This window comes from Cyprinodon tularosa, unplaced genomic scaffold (assembly GCF_016077235.1).
Source record: "Cyprinodon tularosa strain WSP-4 unplaced genomic scaffold, ASM1607723v1 ctg319, whole genome shotgun sequence".
In the NCBI taxonomy this organism is placed as follows: Eukaryota; Metazoa; Chordata; class Actinopteri; order Cyprinodontiformes; family Cyprinodontidae; genus Cyprinodon; species Cyprinodon tularosa.
Window position 1 is genome coordinate 1,360,071 of NW_024039029.1, and position 19,133 is coordinate 1,379,203.

Genomic DNA, 19,133 nt, shown 5'->3' on the forward strand with positions numbered 1-19,133 from the left:
CCGAAGACATTGTGTGGGTCCAGAGGTTTCAGTCTACAAACTGACCAAAAATGGTGACTCTAGCTATAAAAATGTGGCCGTGAGGGCAAGTTTAAAATGTTTTTGGGTCTTAAAAAAACGGCTGCCTCACACTCTAGCTTTTCAGTTGCTCCACTCTAGAAGGGTGGATTTTGCTAAAACTTTGTGGCGCTTGAGGTCCGATTATACAAAAACCGTAGCAGTTATCAACATGCCGTCTTCAGTTTTAAACAGACGAAGGATTTATCTACAAACTGAGCTTTAAACAGTTTTTCTAGGTGAAGGTATGGCGACACAGTGAACCGCTGTTTTTTATGCTTTTTTTTACCTCTCCCCATTCATTTCCTATGGGATTTTATTTGCGACGTTTTCGCTAATAATTCGCAAACCGTCAGACTAATGAGAAAGTTTTATACAAGCACGCATCGCACCATTGGTCCCGACGCGTGTGCCAACTTTGGGCCCGATCCGCCAAACCGTGCGGGACTAGTTACGTGCCGAAGTTTCGGTGGCGAGGAGAACTATAAGCTATAAAAATAATACGCGGAATAAATATGTGCAATAGTAGTAGGTGGGCCATGCCTTCGGCATGTGGCCCCCCTAATTAATCTATCTATCTATCTATCTATCTATCTATCTATCTATATTAATCTATTTTTCTATATCTATCTATCTAACTATAAAGGAAATTAATCTTATATATCTATCTGTGTCTATCAGTGTAAAAAACTAAGGAAAGGGTGTTTTTTTTCATGAACGACAGCTTTGATCTAGTTTATTATTTCTCTAAAGCAGCTTCATAACACAATCAGCAGGCGATAAAACCAGCTGTCACAAGAGACAGTCCTCAACCAGAGATGATAAATTCATTAAAGTTCCCAGCCACATTTCTTCCTCTACTTTTATCGCATGTGTTCTCAACAATTTGAGTCAAGGAACTCTTATTCATCTTAAATACATGATTGTAAAAAAACTGCAATAGTAAATTTGGTACTGATTTTATGGTCACAGAGAGGTGAAAATACTGTGCAAATGCATTAACTTACTGCAACACTTCACTGACAAACGCAAAAAGGAGGCTACTTTAGATACTTTAAATGCATAAATGCTAGAACAGAAAATACATCCATGCATTTTCTGTCAGCTTATCGCTGCTGGGGTGGCGAGGGGTGCTGGTGCTTATCTCCAGCTGTCTACGGGCAAGGGACGGGGTCCACCCTGGACAGGTCATCAGTCCATTACAGGGCAACACAGAGACAAATAGGACAGACAACTATCAACACACACACTCACACCTAAGGAGAATTTAGAGAAACCAATTAACCTAACAGTCATGTTTTTAGACTGTGGGAGGAAACCTGACTCTTAGAACCTTCTTGCTACAAGGCGGCAGTGCTACCCACTTCGCCACTGAGTAGCCCCACAAAAAACATGCCAAAGAAAAAATGTTGTTCCTAGAAAAATAACTGTAAACTAAGAAAAGCTGCAAACTAGCTCCCCATAATGTCAATGTTTCAGACCACTAGGGGGAGATGAATATTAAGACGTACAGTACCAGAGCAAGGACATTACTACTAGTTAATGTGAATGGACCAAAATAATAAACTGAATACATCACAACACAAATGAAAACTTTTTAGGTACAAATGGAATCCCTTATTTTTAAACACAAAGTCGCTCCAGGCATCCCATTCATGTCTTTACTCAGGGTCTGGTCCCATGTGAATTGATTATTATCTCCCCGCGGTGGTCTGGATTGGTTCTGTTATGTGGAGCTTATATGCAGTTGTTTTATTTTCTACTTGCAGCATTTACCCTTACACATAAAATGGCAACCAAATGTGTCCAGATTATAGAAAGCCTTTAATTATATAAAAACCAAGTGTCTCAGAAAATTAGAAGCCTATTGAAGTTGCATATTAGGATGTTATGGTGTCACATTCTAGATAGTTAACTAGCTAATTAACAGAAAAGGCTGGCAGTGTCTCAGTTTGGGTCAGAAGACTTCACAATTATAGTAAAAGACTGCTGACTTGACAGTTGTCTATAAGACAATCAATGCAACCTTCCACAGGTCATTGCTAAAGGAGCTGTTTGTTTACACGGTTCTGTTTCCATGCATGTTCATAGAAAGTGAAAGGAAAAGAGTTCTGTTAGGAAAAAATGCACTATCAACAGGGATAATGGCAACCTTGAAAGTATTGTCAAGAGCAATCTATTCAAGAATTAATGGGAGTTTCTTTAGGATTGAGACAGGAATTATTGCATTGAGACCAATAACTTCTACACATTGGATAGAAATTTCATCTATTTTTTTTATTAAGGGTATTGCGGAGGATTTATGTAAATATTTGAAAAGAACCGCCCTCTCCACTTTAAAACAAACTGGACATACACAGCCCTGTACCCGCTCCTGAGAGTGAACGCCTGTTAATCCTGTGCAAGGGCATGCAGCCCATTTCTCCTCGAGGAGGTGCAGGGACTCAGCAATAAGATGGTCGCTTGGATGGATCTCATCTAATCCATATTTATTTGTTAAAAAAGTTCCCTGCAAATAAGACTACTGGTACATTAAATAAATCATGACATGCTAGAATCTATGTGTGCTGCAGTGAAAATGTGGACATGTTGGTGGGGTAAATAAGGATCTGTGGAAACAGTATAACTACTAACAAGGCAAAAGTTACAAATATAGAGGTAGATAACTTTGACTAACAGTGATGTCAAATGGATTTGTCCAAATAGCCAAACTTTAGCTGTTAGTAGAAACTTTGCAACCAAGGAATCTGTGGGAAGCCCGACCTGTGCTTTCAGAGTTCACCATCGCGTGAAAGAATCTCCCAAAAACACTCTCCTCTTGTTTTTTTTTCTTCTGAGGCCTTTCTCTTCTTCTCATACACTTCTTAGACACTTTTTTCTTACAAATCTTCATTTTTAAAGAACCACGGTGAGAAAGATGAGCTTGACTGGATGAAAATATAGCTCACCACACATCTACGCCTACAAAGTGAGCACACGCAGAAAAATTATAGCTAGCTGGGGACGAGCAAGTAGGACGGCCTTACGTAAACATGTCACCAGAATGATTGACAATTAAAAGGACCACTTATTTTGATGATCCACCTGGAAATAAAAGGTCATCCTCTATACCTTTAAGCCACTCTTAAACAAGCGACAATATCAGAAGTGTCTCAACTGGACCGGAAATAAGGGGGTCAAAAGACCTCTTTTCAGGTAAAAAAAAGAAAAATTAACATTTCATTTAAAAATCAATGTCTAAGAATGTGGAGGAAGAGCGTAGATGCACAGGATCATGTTACTTTAAGCCCAGTTTGAAGTTTCCACAGTCAGTAATGGATGAAGGTACGCTGACATTTGCTGGTTCCAGTCCACCGTGTTTTTGAAGTCCAGAACCGATGCAACAATCTGGCTTTAGATTCCAGAGCTCTTCATGCTTTCATTTTGCTGACACGCATTATGAAGATACTGATTCAACTTTTCCAGCTGGACTTGGGTCCGACTCACACTGCCAAAGGTTCCCAAAGCTGTTTTAGTCACCATGGTATTTCTGTGAACTTAGCGGTTATTGTTAACAGGAAGATGAAAGACGCCAGAACCAACAATGCAGATGACCTGAAGGCTGCGAGCAAAGGAACCAGGGCCTCTGTTACCCCTCAGACGATCATCCCATCCTGCAGCAATTTAGGCAGTAACTCATTGAGGCGTTGAAGCAAACAATATGTTTAAGAAGACATTTCTATTCAAAACATAATTTTTATTATCTTCATAGAATAATTAACATCACAAAAAACAAATAGCTCTCTTTGTATAATCAATCTAAATGATTTACTTTTTAAAATTTGCTCTAAAAAATGTTAACCTTTGATGAGATATTCTAACTTTGGAGATGTTCTTTAATATGCACTGCTGGTCAAATGCTGAATAAGAAGAAACCAGACAAAGAGACTAAAATAGGGTTGCTAGAAAAAGAGAAGCTATATAAAAACCTACAATGGTACTTTACTATGCAATAAAACATTAAGAATGTTAGCCTGACACAGAAATGCTTCATGAAAGGACTCACATGCAATAATTTCAAGAAGACAGGTAGAAACATTGCTCCATGTGGTAAAGATGGCTTCACAAACTAGTCTGGAACTGATGGAAGCCATCCGGATGATCTAGAATCATTTTTTACATGAAGGAGAATAAATCTCCCTTCATTCACCCTCCGGTGAAAAGGTAAAATTTGTAAGCTTAGGGAGTGGCCGCGTGCTCTTTGAGATTTTATTATTTGGTTTTTGACTTCTCGACTGGAGAAAGGTAAGTTAGAGTCCCTGCCTAAAGTGGAGGAGTTCAATTATCGTTGGGTCCTGTTCATGAGTGAGGGAAGAATGGAGCAGATCAATAGATGGATCGGTGCGGCTGCTGCTATACAGTAATGCTGCACCAGTCTGTTGAGCAAAAGGGCAAAGCTCCTGATTTACCTGTTGGTCTACCCTCCTACCTTCACCTATGGTCATGAAATCTGGACCATGTCTGAAAAACTGATATCAAGCAGCTGAAAGAAGTTTTTTCCTCAGGGTGGCTAGGCTCCTGCTTAGAGATAGGGTGAGGAGGGTCATTTGGGAGAGGCTTGGAGTAGAGCCACTTCTCCACATGGAGAGGAATCAGCTGAGGTGGTTTGGTCAGCTTTTTTCACTCACCTGGATGCCTCCCTTTCAAAGTGCTCCCGGCATGTCCCATCGGGAGGTTAAGGGGGACGACCCAGGACACGCTGGAAGGACTATGTCTCTCAGTTAGCCTCGGCCTCCCCCCAGACGAGCTGGAGGAGGTGTGTGGGGAGAGGAAGGCTGGGACGCTGCTGAGACTGCAGTCCCTGCTAACCGGTCCCAAATAACCGGGAAGACAATGAGTAAACGACAAGAACGGGTTTTTGAGTTGGAGTAAAAGCGAGGAATTTAATTTGGACAAGGATTTCTCTGAATCTTCTCTTGAACTTTGTTGTCTAACCCTCAGTCTTTTAAGAATTATGAAACAGCCGTCCTGACTTGGCAGTAAAGGAGGATGGGGTGAAACCTTCCTGATCCATCTGAGTAACCCTGTCAAAGACAGGAAGTCCTGACTGGTAAGGATGGACAAAAAAAAAAAACATTTATATGGAGATTTTGGGCCGGATCTATCAAAGGTTTGCGTGTATAAAAACGTGAGCTATTTCACTGCGCACGCTAAAAGATGTACAAACTGAACTATCAACAGCGTGCTAAAAGGATTTGGTCTTTAAAACGTGCTAAATAGCGCCTCTTATCCATTTAGTACTTTTTCTGCAATGAATATGCAATATGGGGCGTTTACACGCAAAAGTGTGTCTTGTGGGAGGAGAACATGTAAATATATTAATTTAGCACTCGCAAAGTGATTTATTAAACCTGAAAGCAATTTTGCTAACGGTATCTGACTCTATATTTAACACGTTTCAAAAGAAGGTGCAAATGGTCTGTATGCGTAATTGCGCACACATGGCAGCGGTTATTGTCGCAAGAAGGAGACATCGAAATGAAGCAAGGAGACGCAGAGAACGAATTTTTTCACTCCGTGTGAATATTTTTGGAATTAACGAGGAAACGATCATCAAAACATATCGTTTATCCAGCATTGCCATTTTGGAGCTGTTGGGGGAACTCCGAATGGATTTGGAGCCAGCCACAAGGAGGACGCACGCAATACCAGATATCACAAAACTCCTTGCAACATTGCACTTTTTTGCATCTGGGATCTCCCAATCTCGTTTTTCAGAAGTGTCCGACGTTTTAAATGCCATGTCGCCCTGACGCCCTAACGGAGAATCCCGACCTCATCCTTGCGCCTGTGGAGCAACATGCCAATGCTGCGGGGATGCGTTTTTTTGATTTGTTTTTTTTTTACTGCAGTGAAGTAGAAATTCAGCCACATACCACCTTAGGGAATAAAGGTTGCCAAAGTGTGTATATATATATATATATTTTATTTTTTTGGAGGGGGTGGGGGTGTCACTGTAAGATTAAAATTTCTTAATGCACTAGGCTAGTTTGCACAAACAACAAACTACTTTGCCGCAAACCACAAAACGCGCAAAACCATCATTTAAATAGGGTGTCTCCAACAGTTTTGCACCTGCCACCAGTTACGCAATCGCTCTTGTTAAATCACCCGCAAACCATGGTTCAGCCCCTCGCGCAAAATTCCAGTTTGCCAGCGCAAATTACTGCACGCAAAATTGGATCTTGATAAATCCGGCCCTTTGACTCATGATATTAAATTATAACTTCTAGTATAAGATGAAATTTGACAAATACTGTTTTTATGTGTTTTGTGTTTATGTCTTGTTATATTTTATTCTTAATTCATCAACTAATTTCTAAAATGTGCTCATTTAACCTAAAATGCATTTTACACAATTGTCTCAATATTCACTTGGAGGGTTTAGCCGTAGGGTTGCTCTTAACTATTACTTTCTTGATTTTCACTGTTTGATTCAACACTAGTATAAATATGTTGCATAAGTACACAGACTACAATACCAGAAATCTATTTTTAGATCAGATTAAATAAACTGATTCTTAATCTTAAGAACTGGAATAAGCTCTTGAAATTTGAATCTGAAATACAGCCCTCGTGTCTTTGATCTGTTTTGTCTTCTTGGACTCTGAAGCTTTACCTACAAACTTGATATTCCCCCTCTGTCAAAAGTCTCAGCCTGATTTGCAATTGTTTCATGGTTGTTTTTTCTGTCTGGTACCTGCTTGGTTCAAGAACCTTGACATTTCCTAATTACAGACTTGTCGCTGTATTCAAGAACCAAATCAACTGCCCAGATGCACATATATATTTCCTGAGAAACATACAAAGCAGTTCCATTGAAACAGCTAATGCAAAAGCTCAAATAATCTCTGACATAAAGCCTCCAAAGAACTTTCTCCACAAGATTTCTCAAAAACAATTAAAAGTCAAGCCAAGGTTCAGACATATGCATTAAAGTTGTCCCTCTTTTTGCCGGGGTTAAATATAACCCTTAATAAAGATCCAAATTATAATTCAGACGAACACTGAGCTTAACTCATCCTTCCTTCAGCCAAACCCTCCTCATAAAAAAGATTATTTTAAAAAGCTCAGGCTGGTCTGTGTCCCAGATAATTATCCCGGTGGATCATTTTATACATGACAATGCATACATCACATTTTTTAGATACTTTCCCCATTTCCTACTTATTCTTTATCAAACATTACTTCACTGACATGACTGAACGGGTCAAATGCTTTATTTAAAAATCCCAAACTAATAAATAAATGCAAACGATGAGCGAGCATGAACCTTTTTACATTCTCTACTGAAAAAGAGAGCACTGCCAGCCTGAATACTGAACTGAATGATAAAGTGATAGCTAATCACTGACACCTCACTTCCAGAGCGGTACAACTGGCTGATTTATTGCCTAGAGGAGCAAGCTGTGGATAAAACTGTTAGCCGTCATTGTCCCACTGCAGAGGAATCCTACTAAGACTATGTTTGAATTGCTTTCATCTTGTCTAACAAAAAGATACAGTTCTCCTAAGGACACACAATACATTTTAATACATTTGAATATCAGTTCCTGAGGGGGAAAAAAACTATTACGAAACAAACCAAATATTTATTGAAAATGGATGACAGATCAACAACAAACTGTATTGAGTAAGTCTCTGGTCACAAGCTGAGAACGAAGCGGTCAACCTTCATCATGTATGCTGGTTTCAGGTATTTCTGCAGCTCACTTTTCTTCAACCAAAGCAGAGCCGAGTTTGGAGCTTTTCCTGGAGCGCTGTCAGCCAGGATGGCTTTGAAGAAGAACACCTTTATCCCAATTGAGCTCTCGGTCCGAGTGGCCTTGGGCAGTTTGTACTTGTAAACACCACAGGGAGCGTTCCCGAGGAAAGTTGCCTTGAAATCAGCTGCTGCGGACAGGAGGAAAAGGGAGGCGAGTGTTATCAGGCGGAGGCGAAGGGTGAAGCAAACAGGAACGTGCAAACATGCTCAAGGTTTTGACTCTCTTACTACTGTTTGAATCAAACATTTGCTGCAACTCAGCTGTTGCCTCTGCTCCTGACTCTGAGCTGCAGCAAAATCTCTTAAACTAATCTCGTTTCAGGCAAATCCACCCCCCCCAGACGTCTCAACATAAGAGTGAAGCACCAACACCGGCTTGTTAGATGGGCTGCTCCCCTCTGAGTCCAGCTTTATTAAAAATGAATCAACTTGTGCAGTTGAAAGACACTTTAAATAAAAAACCCTCCACCAAACAAAGCATTGTAACGTGAGAAAGACGGTCTTCATAGAAGGTGATTGATGGAGCAAACTCCTGATAAAAGAAGCCCAGTAGTTAAATGCTGAGTTAATCAAGTGCTGATTACTTTGTAGACGCTTCAGCTTAAAGGCTTCATCTAGCTGCATGCCAACAACTGGCTGGCTTTGTTTCAAGTGTCTGCTGTGTTAGAGACCTGCTGTGGGAACTTCATTGTGGTTAGCTTTAACACAGTGTTAGCTGGAATAGAAAGGATGCGTATTGACGAGACTAGCTAATCGAAGCTCAGAGTCAGAAGGAGAGAAAGCTCAGGAGTCTCATTTATAAAACATGAGTAGCTGCAAAAAAATTGACCTGGAAAAAGATAACATTCATTTCCATCCAAATTTGTTGATTAAAAAAAAGAGCAAAAAAAACAAAACACGGATAGTGTGTGATCCCACATGAAAACTTTTGACCCATTTGTACATAGATTTTTTTTAGAGAGGGTAAACTGACGACACAGATCGGACTGTAGGGAACTGAAACCAGATCACATCATTACTCGATTTTACTTTGCAGGAATCGTTAATCATAGATAGATCTTATTAGATAAGATAAGATTTGTGGACGAGCTGAACAGAGATCCAAAGCTCAGGGGGAGGAATATGTTTGGAGGTAAAGTAGAGGTTGCATTTCACAAGTCTGGCCTCTACAGCAGACAAGGAGGAAACCATTGCTTACACTTGAAACCCCTGTGTGGTAAAAAGCCAATGTACAGCTATAAAGCACGGTGGAGGCTCCATCATGCAATTATAATTCTTTTCTTTTATTCTACAGAGACAGTAGATGGAATGCTGGATGGAGCTGAGAGGAGGGCTAATACAAAGAAATCAGGTTGGAGACGATGACTTGAGACACGGAGGTTAATCACCTTCCAGCAGGATAAATCTGAACCCACAGACACAGATGCTGGAGAAAGACAGATTCATCAGGTAGCAGACATCTTTGTCTGATAAACGTTTTGGTCGTTTATCGTCTTGTATCAGTATTAGCAGATCTGTTCACATTCATTAGTGCATATAGCAGCTGTGCCTTAAAATAATATGAGGCGTGAATTTGCTCCTCCCGTCATATGTTGTCCATTGGTAATAATTTCAATGATTTGTTATAAAACGTTTCTTTTGAATTAAAATTGAAATGTATATAACATTTCCTATTATTGCGTAAAAATCAACCAAAGAATTGGTTCCTAAACACAAAGAAAAAAAAGGCAGCACATTTTAGGGATTGGTTAAATTGATTTAAACATTATCAGTACTGGTAATAAAAAGCTGTATCAGTTGATTTCTCGTCAATATGCATTTGTAAAAGAAAATAAGATTAAAAAGCACGTATTATATTAATTTCAAATCACAATATTAAGCTGTTTGGTGTCTTTCCATCACTTAAAATCCCAATAAAATATATTGTTTGTTTTCGAATGGGAACAGAGTTTTTACATCTCGAAAGAGGATATTTTTTCAAATGTTCTAGATTTTAGTTTAATTTAGCTTAATTTTGATATTAAGATAAAGATATTATATGTAAAAAAAAAAAAAAAAAAAAAAAAATGCCTCTCATTTTGATACAATGGTAATAAAGTATTTATGTACTATTAATCAGTTCGGCTGATTTTATCTTCTTTTCAGGGATGAAAATAAGGATATAAGCGTATTAACAACTGGTGGGAAAAAGAAGATCAACAACATACACCAAAAAAACACACATAAAGTTGTGATACCTGAAACGGAGCTGAGCGCTCGTTCTGCCGTCTGCCGCAGCGTTTCTCCCTCCTGCCACGCTGCCTGAGGAAGCAGCCACAGCTTCTCTGCTCCCACCTGCTGCTCAGCCAGCAGCACCAGCGAGTTGGCCAGACAGCGCTGCACCGAGGTCAAGTCCTTATCTGCGTCAGCTAGAGGAGATAAAGGCAGGCAGAGGGGACACATGACCGTTCGCTCTGCTAGTGTGAGCAGATTTTACACTAACTTTCCAAATGTCACAGGAAGGAAAATGCCAATTGAAGGTTCTGGAGAAGGCAGACTTTCTGAATGCCAATGCGAAAAAAAAAAAAAAATAAGTCCATCCAGATTCTTCTGAGCTACTTTTCTTTATGTTGAATATTTCTGTTTTACTAGATAGCAAATATATTTCATATATTTTCCAATTAATTCTAAATCAATTAAGTTCATTTATATGGCATCAATTAACAGAAGATCACCTCAAGAAGCTTTACACAGACGGTTCTATCAAATCAGACATTCAGATTTGTTAAGAATGTTCATGGAGAGTGAAGCAGACATAGAAAAGGAACACAGATCCATTCCAGTTTCTACACGGACCTCTGAACCTTGGAGCAGGCTGGAAGCTCTTTAACCTCTGCTCCCAGGTGTCCTCCAGGTCCTGAGCCATCATGATCTCTTGGTCATCACGTCCCTCCTCTTCATCTGAGTCGTAGTCGTCAGCCTGCTTCCGACTCATCCTCTCTGCGTCCTCCATCAGCCGCAGCTCGTGGTCCGACAGCAGGCTTTTCTCCAGCTCCATCTGGAAATAATTCAGAGTGAGCATAAATCTGCAGCACCATACATCTAGTATCTTTGTACTCAAACTGAAATTTCGATTATAATGTAAATTGTAGTTGACAATAAAGAAGATTGATTGATCTGATTGATCTGCCAAAACTTGTCTTTAAAAACAAACAGAAACATGTTCAAAATGTAGCCTTTTCTCCTCCTTAAGATTTTGGAGAAGTTATGTTTTTTTTTTTTTTTTTTTTTAGCAAAGGCTAGGAGGCAGTTAGACGATAATTGTAGTGTTTTTGTTTAATACTTATACAAAATCCTGGAATTTTTTTTTTTCATTGTAGAAATAGTGTGTCTAATATATCTTTGTGTCTACTTAAGACAAAATAAAATGTAAAAGAAAAGAGAAAAAAAGAAGAAGAATCAAAGAGTCTATACTTCTCAATGATAATCAATCAAAACGAGATTGTATTTACTCCTAAGAGAGACATGCAGTTTTTTATAGCAGCTTACTGCAGAGGAGTTTTTAGCCTTTTTTGGTGGTGCCTGAAGCACCCCTAAATTAAATAAAAAATATGTTGCAGAACATATTGCCCCGTGCTTAACACCAACACAATAATATGATAACCAGTCCTCTAGAGGTGTAAATAATCGTTTTGTATCGATGCATCGATCCGACAGCTGACGATCCGATGCATTGACACGTCCGCAAGAGTTTTGATTCATGTTTTTTTCTCCTACTATTTTCATCTATTTGCTCCTATGGCGTAATTCTGACTCCCATGCTGTGGTGGTGCTAAACATATTTTGCCCTCTTACCTCGCTTCCTTAAGCCACTACCCTCTTTCTGCATGCAGACACACACTCGCGTAAACAGTAGGCAAGACAGAAATGGCGGATTCTTGAGTATCGAAAATAATCGAATCGTTGGGTCAGGAAATTGATACTGAATCTAATCATCATGATAGGTGTGATTTACACCCCTACAGTCATCGTGTTTGCTGAGCTTAGACTTGGGTTACTCTATATCCCCTACCCTCTGTTGGTTGGAGTTAGTTAACCTTACAGGTTTTCAGTACCAATGTCCTGTTTAAACTGGAATGAGAGACTCTAGCTGCTGTCATAAACATATGTTAATTACAGCTAAGGGGTTAATAGCCTAATGATGCAATTATTATAAATATTTGGTTTGTTTCGTAATACAGTTTTTTATTAGTCATGTCACAATTCGGATCCCAAATGGCTAATAGTCCTTCTAGGTATGTGACAGCCAGTTTCCTGGTTCAAGCCCCAACTCTATCCTTATCTTGGAGGAGTGTTGGCCTAGTGGTTAGAGCAGTGGGCTTGTGCTCACAGAGGGTTGCAAATGTTAAAGATAGGCTGCTTTATTTAGCAAATTTATTTTTTTATTTCTTCCATAATTCCCATGTGGACCCTTGCGTGTCCTACATGTCTTTACCCGTGTGTGTGTGCGTGAATCTATGTCAGTGGATCTATATGTGGGAAACTGGTCAGGAGCCATCCTGCTACTGGTCTTGGAAGAGAAAGTGTATCTATGAGCAGCGATCCTCTCCAACATGCAAAACAGTTCAATGTTAGGACAAGTCCATCAGGTTACCCTCTGTTACCACAGCAGCTTTGAACCATAAGAGTCTTGGGGCCGAGGTGTCCCCACACCCCCTGAAGGATAAGTCTTTACCTGTGTCATCAGCAGTATCACATAGAGGTAGAAGGAAACAGAGCGTCAAATAAGGTGTTCCTCCCTTCAAGAGGAAATGTCATATTTAAATGGCATTTCAGAGTTCCTGAAAATGCTGAATTCGACTGCACCTCCTCTATGCAAAAACAAAATCTGTTCTAACATCCCCAGAACAGTCAGTAGTTTGTTGTCACATCTGGACCCCTGACCAGATCCAAATATGTGCAGGAAACATAATATCCTCACATATGTGTTATAGCCAATAAACTATCGTATTAAGGGTGCAGTTCTGTCATATTCATTGACTGCAGCTGCAGGTGAAGTAAATTCAGGTGTTCTCATTGCTTCATGAATAAAATGTATGGTTATCCATCCCCATCATTAAAAAAAGGATCTGATCCACTCTGGGCTCCTGAGCAATAACCTTTAACCCCACACTGCTCCCCGGGCGCCACACAATGGCAGCCCACTGCTCCCCAAGGTGATGGGTTAAATGCAGAGAGTTCAATTCTCCAGTGTGAGATCAGTACATTTCTATTCTTCTTCTATTCTTCTAGTAATGACAAGCTAACTGCAAATACATTTGCATTATAAGTCCTGCTGTGTGCAGACAGCCTAATTATGGACACCAGATTACTTTAAATAATAATAATAATAAAGCAAGGTGGAGGTAACAGTAGCTTATATCAATGTTTATATCCCTTAATAAATATGAAACACATAGTTTGGTAATCTGCCTCCAGCAGCAGAGCGGTGACTCCAGTTTGCTTGTCTGGTGTTTTGCTAAAATCTCAGATATGATGCATCAGTTCATAATGGAGTCGGTAATTGCAAAAAGGCACTGAACATGTTTAAACAAATGTAGAAAAAAAAATGAAATGCATCTCTTTGTTTTCAGCACCCCTAAACCTCTGATCAATGGCATGTCCGGGAAAAAAAGTTTATAAGAACCATGGTTCGGCTGTCCTGGAGGTGTAGCCTCATTATTCAGGCTAAAGTCTTCTACTGATCATCTTTAGATCCTCTCACCTGCTGCATCATCTGCTTAAAGCGCTCCTCTATCGGGCTGCAGTCCGCAGTGATGACAGGTAACCTCTGCAGACACACTGCCGCCATCAGGGTCCATGGAGAAGCTGCTCTTTCCTCTGTAGAACTGCTCTGTGGAAACCCTCTGCGAGAAGGAGTGATAGAAAAATGGCGACATCCCAAACCCCCACCGACTGTCCGGTTAAAACAATACAGGAGCTGGGAGAATGACCGACTTGCTACCGAGCTACAGGGCGCAGCCATTTTCGTCTTCTTCTTCTTCTTCTCCTGGAATCCTTCTACTTCTTCTTTTCTATTATGAACGCATTGAACTTAAAGGTGCATAGCGCCACCTACTGTACATGAGTCTGTAGCAACATTACTTTACATCAAATTCTATTTTTTTATTTTGTATTCTGTAGATAAACAAAAATGCTTTCATTGATCTGGGAATATCCTTTATATTTCCTTCATTTCACAATACTAAGCATTAGTCTTCTTCATTTCCATTATGGCGGATCGCAACAACTTTAAGATGCATACCGCCACTTACTGTACATGTGTGTGGCAACATTACTTTACATCTGCCAAATTCTATTTTATTTATTTATTTATTTATTTTTTTTTTTTTTGTATTCTGACGATAAAAAAATAACGATTTCCTAAATCTGCAAATATCTTTTAAATTTTCTTAATTTCCCAATATTTTTGTGGAAGTATGATGTTAAAGCCAGAATAAGGCTGGAGTTTCACTTCCATAGAGCCACACAGAACATGGGGGATTTTATTCAGCTGTTGGGTCTTAACAACATTTTATGTACCGTGTTAGATGAAGGACAACTACAATTCAACAAGCTCCTTATTTTATGATTTTTAGTTGACACTTGATTTACATCAATGCTTGTTTATATGTTTTCAATTGTGTAAATAAAATGTTGTTAAAAGTAAAAAAAAAAAAAAAAAAAAAAAAAAAAAAGAACTTTAAGCATCCATTCTCGGCCGGTCCCTACAACCATTATTCTCAATTTCTCCCTTTCATGCTCATAAGTGTTACAGTTCATCAGTACGTTTTCTACATTTTCCTTTTCTCCACATCCTTCACATTTACCATTATCACCCCCCCCCCTATTAAATATAAATTGTCATTTCAATAGGTATGACCCACTCTTAATCTGATCATTATTACTTCTTCCCCTCTGTTTCTCTCATTAATAAAGTCTATTTAATATTGACTTTTGTACTTTCATGTAATCCTCTTACTTTATTATCTTTATTCCATCTTTTTTGTAATTTTTCCATTTCTTTACTCTTAATTAGTGATTCACCTTTCCCAAAATGAATTGTAATCGTTGTTGCCCCCTATAAACCTTTTTGCTTATATATCTGCCTTTTCATTGCCTTTTACACCTTAATGTGTTGGAACCCAACATAAACAAATATCAATGCCACTGCTTCTTCTTCTTCTTTCTGATTTTTACTGATGGGTGACATCTACATCTTAAGATACATTATCTCCATCTACTATGCTGTAGTGTGGACCAGTGTATCTCCCTTTAATCTAAATTCTTGTATATAATCATCTATTGTTCAGAAATGTAATAACTGATTTATGTATTCTATGTTTAATTAATATATTATATTAAGTTTTAATCTTCTGGAATTTTAATGGTTGTTTGCAAATAACTGTAGGAGTGAATTACTACCAGCATCTGCTATGGAGTGGAGACTGGAAATTACACAGACAAAAAAACAAACAAAAAAAACTTATAAAAATCCATCCATCCATTTTCTGTCACGCTTATCGCAAGTGGTGCTGGTGCCTGTCTCCAGCTGTCTACGGGCGAGATATTTAATTTTTATGTAATAATTCAAAGGGATTGGACGCAGACATCGAATTTCCGTGTTTTCTTCCATCTCCTTCTTATGTTGTTTATTGAAAGTTGGCCAAAAAGTTTAAGGTGTGCATTACCGCCACTTCTTGGTATAGAGTGTTGCTCTTCATAAATTAACTTCCAAACCATGTGCTATATAATCAAATTACAATAATTAATTATTTTCTAAAAAAAAAAAAAACTAAATGAAATTTCTGTATTTGCTCTGTAAACCTATTTGTTAATGTCTCTATTATACTTAATTTTTAATTAATTCTTTCAAAATCAATCCTCATTTTTTTTTTCTTGCTCTTAATTCTGGATGTCTCAATACAGCATGTGTTATGGATGTATCCTCTGAACAATATTCACATGTTCCTGTAGCATGCTTTTGTATTTTAAGCAGTTTAGAATTAAATCCTAAATATGTCCTAATATTAATCTTGTTACTATACTGCCTGCTTTTCAGCTCCCTGTCCTGGTTATAAATTCTCCTACCTTTTTTTGTATCTACAAAATCATATTTTATTCCCACCTTTTAAGCAATCGAAATTCTCAGGGGTTGAAAAATCTGAACCTTTGCTTACATTTACTTTGCTAAATCCAAGTACTAAATGTGGCTGTGACCTACAGTGAAGAAGGCAGCAAGATAAGATTTTTTTAAATCAAAATAGAACAAAGAGAAAATAATATTGACAAAGGATGAAGCAGGAATGCTCTTAAGAGGTTTGTGGGTGGTTTCTAAAAAAAGCCCTTTTATTTGGCACTAAGGACAGTTTCTTTGTCCTACCTCCAGCACAGACAATGGCCAGCTTTCGCTTCTCCGATCTACTGCTGTCCTCCCCTGCCCTGATGCACTCCTTTCTTCCTCAAAATCTCCCACTTTGATTCCTTAGTTTCACGGTGGACACGGCTGGCAGCCTCTTCCTGGTTCTAGTTCTCTCTCAACCGGTTTTCTGGCACTCATTACACGCTACTCGTGTCTGAGCTTCCCTTCCATCTGTTGTCCGGGTGATTTGTCCCCCAATTAGTGACAGCAGGGTCCCAAACTGGGGTCAAAGGTAGGCGGAAGTACAGTTAAAAGTGAAAAACAGCATTGCCAGTCACTTCGTGAACCAAAATCCGCCATATTGAGGTGAAACTAACAACCAGCAGACTTGATAACGTAGGAGTTTGGTGTAAACACACTTTCAGAATTATTTTTGGTTCAGTTTTCTGTAGACCAGCTTCTGTGCGAGTGCCACCTGGTGGTTAAATAAAATATTGCAGTAACAACTTGGATATACAGGTGCTGGTCATAAAATTAGAATATCATGAAAAAGTAGATTGATTTCAGTAATTCCATTTAAAAAGTGAAACTTGTATATTATATTCATACATTACATACAAACTCATATATTTCAGATGTTTATTTTGTTTAATTTTGATGATTACAAATGACAACAAATGAAAATCTCAAATTCATCATATCAGAAAATTAGAATATTGTGAAAAGGTTCAAAATTGATGGCCCCTGGTGCCACACTCTAATCAGCTAATTAACTCAAACCACCTGCAAAAGCCTTTAAATGGTCTTTCAGTCTAGTTCTATAGGCTACACAATCATGGGGAAGACTGCTGACTTGACAGTTGTCCAAAAGACGACCATCGACACCTTGCACAAGGAGGGCAAGACACAAAAGGTCATCGCTAAAGAGGCTGGCTGTTCACAGAGCTCAGTGTCCAAGCACATTAATAGAGAGGCGAAGGGAAGGAAAAGATGTGGTCGAAAAAAGTGTACAAGCAAGAGAGATAACCGCACCCTGGAGAGGATTGTGAAACAAAACCCATTCAAAAATGTGGGGGAGATTCACAAAGAGTGGACTGCAGCTGGAGTGAGTGCTTCAAGAACCACCACACACAGACGTATGAAAGACATGGGTTTCTGCTGTCGCATTCCTTGTGTCAAGCCACTCTTGAACCACAGACAGCGTCAGAAGCGTCTTGCCTGGGCTAAAGAGAAACAGGACTGGACTGCTGGTGAGTGGTCCAAAGTCATGTTCTCTGATGAAAGTAAATTTTGCATTTCCTTTGGAAATCAAGGTCCCAGAGTCTGGAGGAAAAGAAGAGAGGCACTTCATCCACGTTGCTTGAAGTCCAGTGTAAAGTTTCCACAGTCAGTGATGGTTTGGGGTGCCATGTCATCTGCTGGAGTTGGTCCATTGTGTTTTCTGAGGTCCAGGGTCAACGCAGCCACATACCAGGAAGTTTTAGAGCACTTCATGCTTCCTGCAGCTGACCAACTTTTTGGAGATGCAGATTTCATTTTCCAACAGGACTTGGCACCTGCACACAGTGCCAAAGCTACCAGTACCTGGTTGAAGGACCATGGTATCCCTGTTCTTAATTGGCCAGCAAACTCTCCTGACCTTAACCCCATAGAAAATCTATGGGGTATTGTGAAGAAGAAGATGCAATACACCAGACCCAACAATTCAGAAGAGCTAAAAGCCACTATTAGAGCAACCTGGGCTATCATAACACCTGAGCAGTGCCACAGACTGATGGACTCCATGCCACGCCGCATTGCTGCAGTAATACAGGCCAAAGGAGGCCCAACTAAATACTGAGTGCTGTACATGCTCATACTTTTCATGTTCATACTTTTCAGTTGGCCAACATTTCTATAAATCCTTTGTTTTTATTGGTCTTCAGTAATATTCTAATTTTCTGATATGATGAATTTGAGATTTTCATTTGTTGTCATTTGTAATCATCAAAATTAAACAAAATAAACATCTGAAATATATGAGTTTGTATGTAATGTATGAATATAATATACAAGTTTCACTTTTTAAATGGAATTACTGAAATCAATCTACTTTTTCATGATATTCTAATTTTATGACCAGCACCTGTAATTACATGTTAGTTTGACCTGTGCTGTGTCAGACAGTTATTCTCTCTGGTTTTGACTAAGCAGAAATTACTCTTGATGATAACAGAAGCGAACACTGACAGTCGGGCTGCAATTCATGTAAACTCCACCAGTAAAAAAAACAAATTTCTTTCTAGCACTTTGATCTGTTATTACCTTATTGGGTGGAGTTTAAATTAATTGGATAAGTACCGTGTGGGCCTGGAAATGCGTAATTTAAGAGAACACAGTTATGTACAGCGTAATGAATAAAACAAAGCTTTGAAAAAAATAAAATTTTATCAGAACTCTCACTAAAGAGAGCTTTTTATTATTGATATAAAAAAGTTGTTATATCAATAATATAAAAACACCAATTTCAGAGACATAGACAGGTATGGGGCATTAAAGGCTAACAACAGAAGCCAAACCCCCATTCTGGAGGGGTGGACCCGTTCATCCGTTTCAATTTTCATGTTTTCAAAACAAAAACAAGGCTTTGTTGGGCTTTTGTATACAGCCTCCAACTCAACACCCCTGACATTTTGAATTGAAAAAGCTTCCTGGATGGAAAACTAAACGTCTTCAAACTTGGAAACAAAGTCCAGTGGATTGTTTTTTAATTTCTTTTCTTGGAATGACTATGACTTGGACAACTGCGAATCTTTACCAGCAACATCAATAATGTAATATTTGACAAACACAATATTTATAAAAAATAAATAAAAAACAATACAAAATGAAATCAGTCAAACAAGGAGTGTA

At 38.9% G+C, this 19,133-nt stretch overlaps 1 protein-coding gene across 2 annotated transcripts; it reads right to left on the minus strand.

Annotated features, from left to right (window-relative positions):
* Positions 1 to 7,636: 7,636 nt before the first annotated feature.
* mrpl46 (mitochondrial ribosomal protein L46) lies at positions 7,637 to 13,908 on the minus strand. Of its 2 annotated transcripts, none has more exons than XM_038292870.1 (4): positions 13,605 to 13,908; positions 10,697 to 10,898; positions 10,099 to 10,269; positions 7,637 to 7,986 (listed from the first exon to the last, which is right to left on the minus strand). In XM_038292870.1, exons 1-4 carry the CDS (start codon positions 13,863 to 13,865, stop codon positions 7,742 to 7,744), a joined length of 879 nt encoding a protein of 292 aa, XP_038148798.1. In that variant the 5' UTR covers positions 13,866 to 13,908; the 3' UTR covers positions 7,637 to 7,741. The 2 variants fall into 2 exon arrangements, with proteins under 2 accessions (XP_038148798.1, XP_038148797.1); XM_038292869.1 differs by having other exon boundaries at positions 7,637 to 7,989.
* Between the last annotated feature and the right edge of the window lie 5,225 nt (positions 13,909 to 19,133).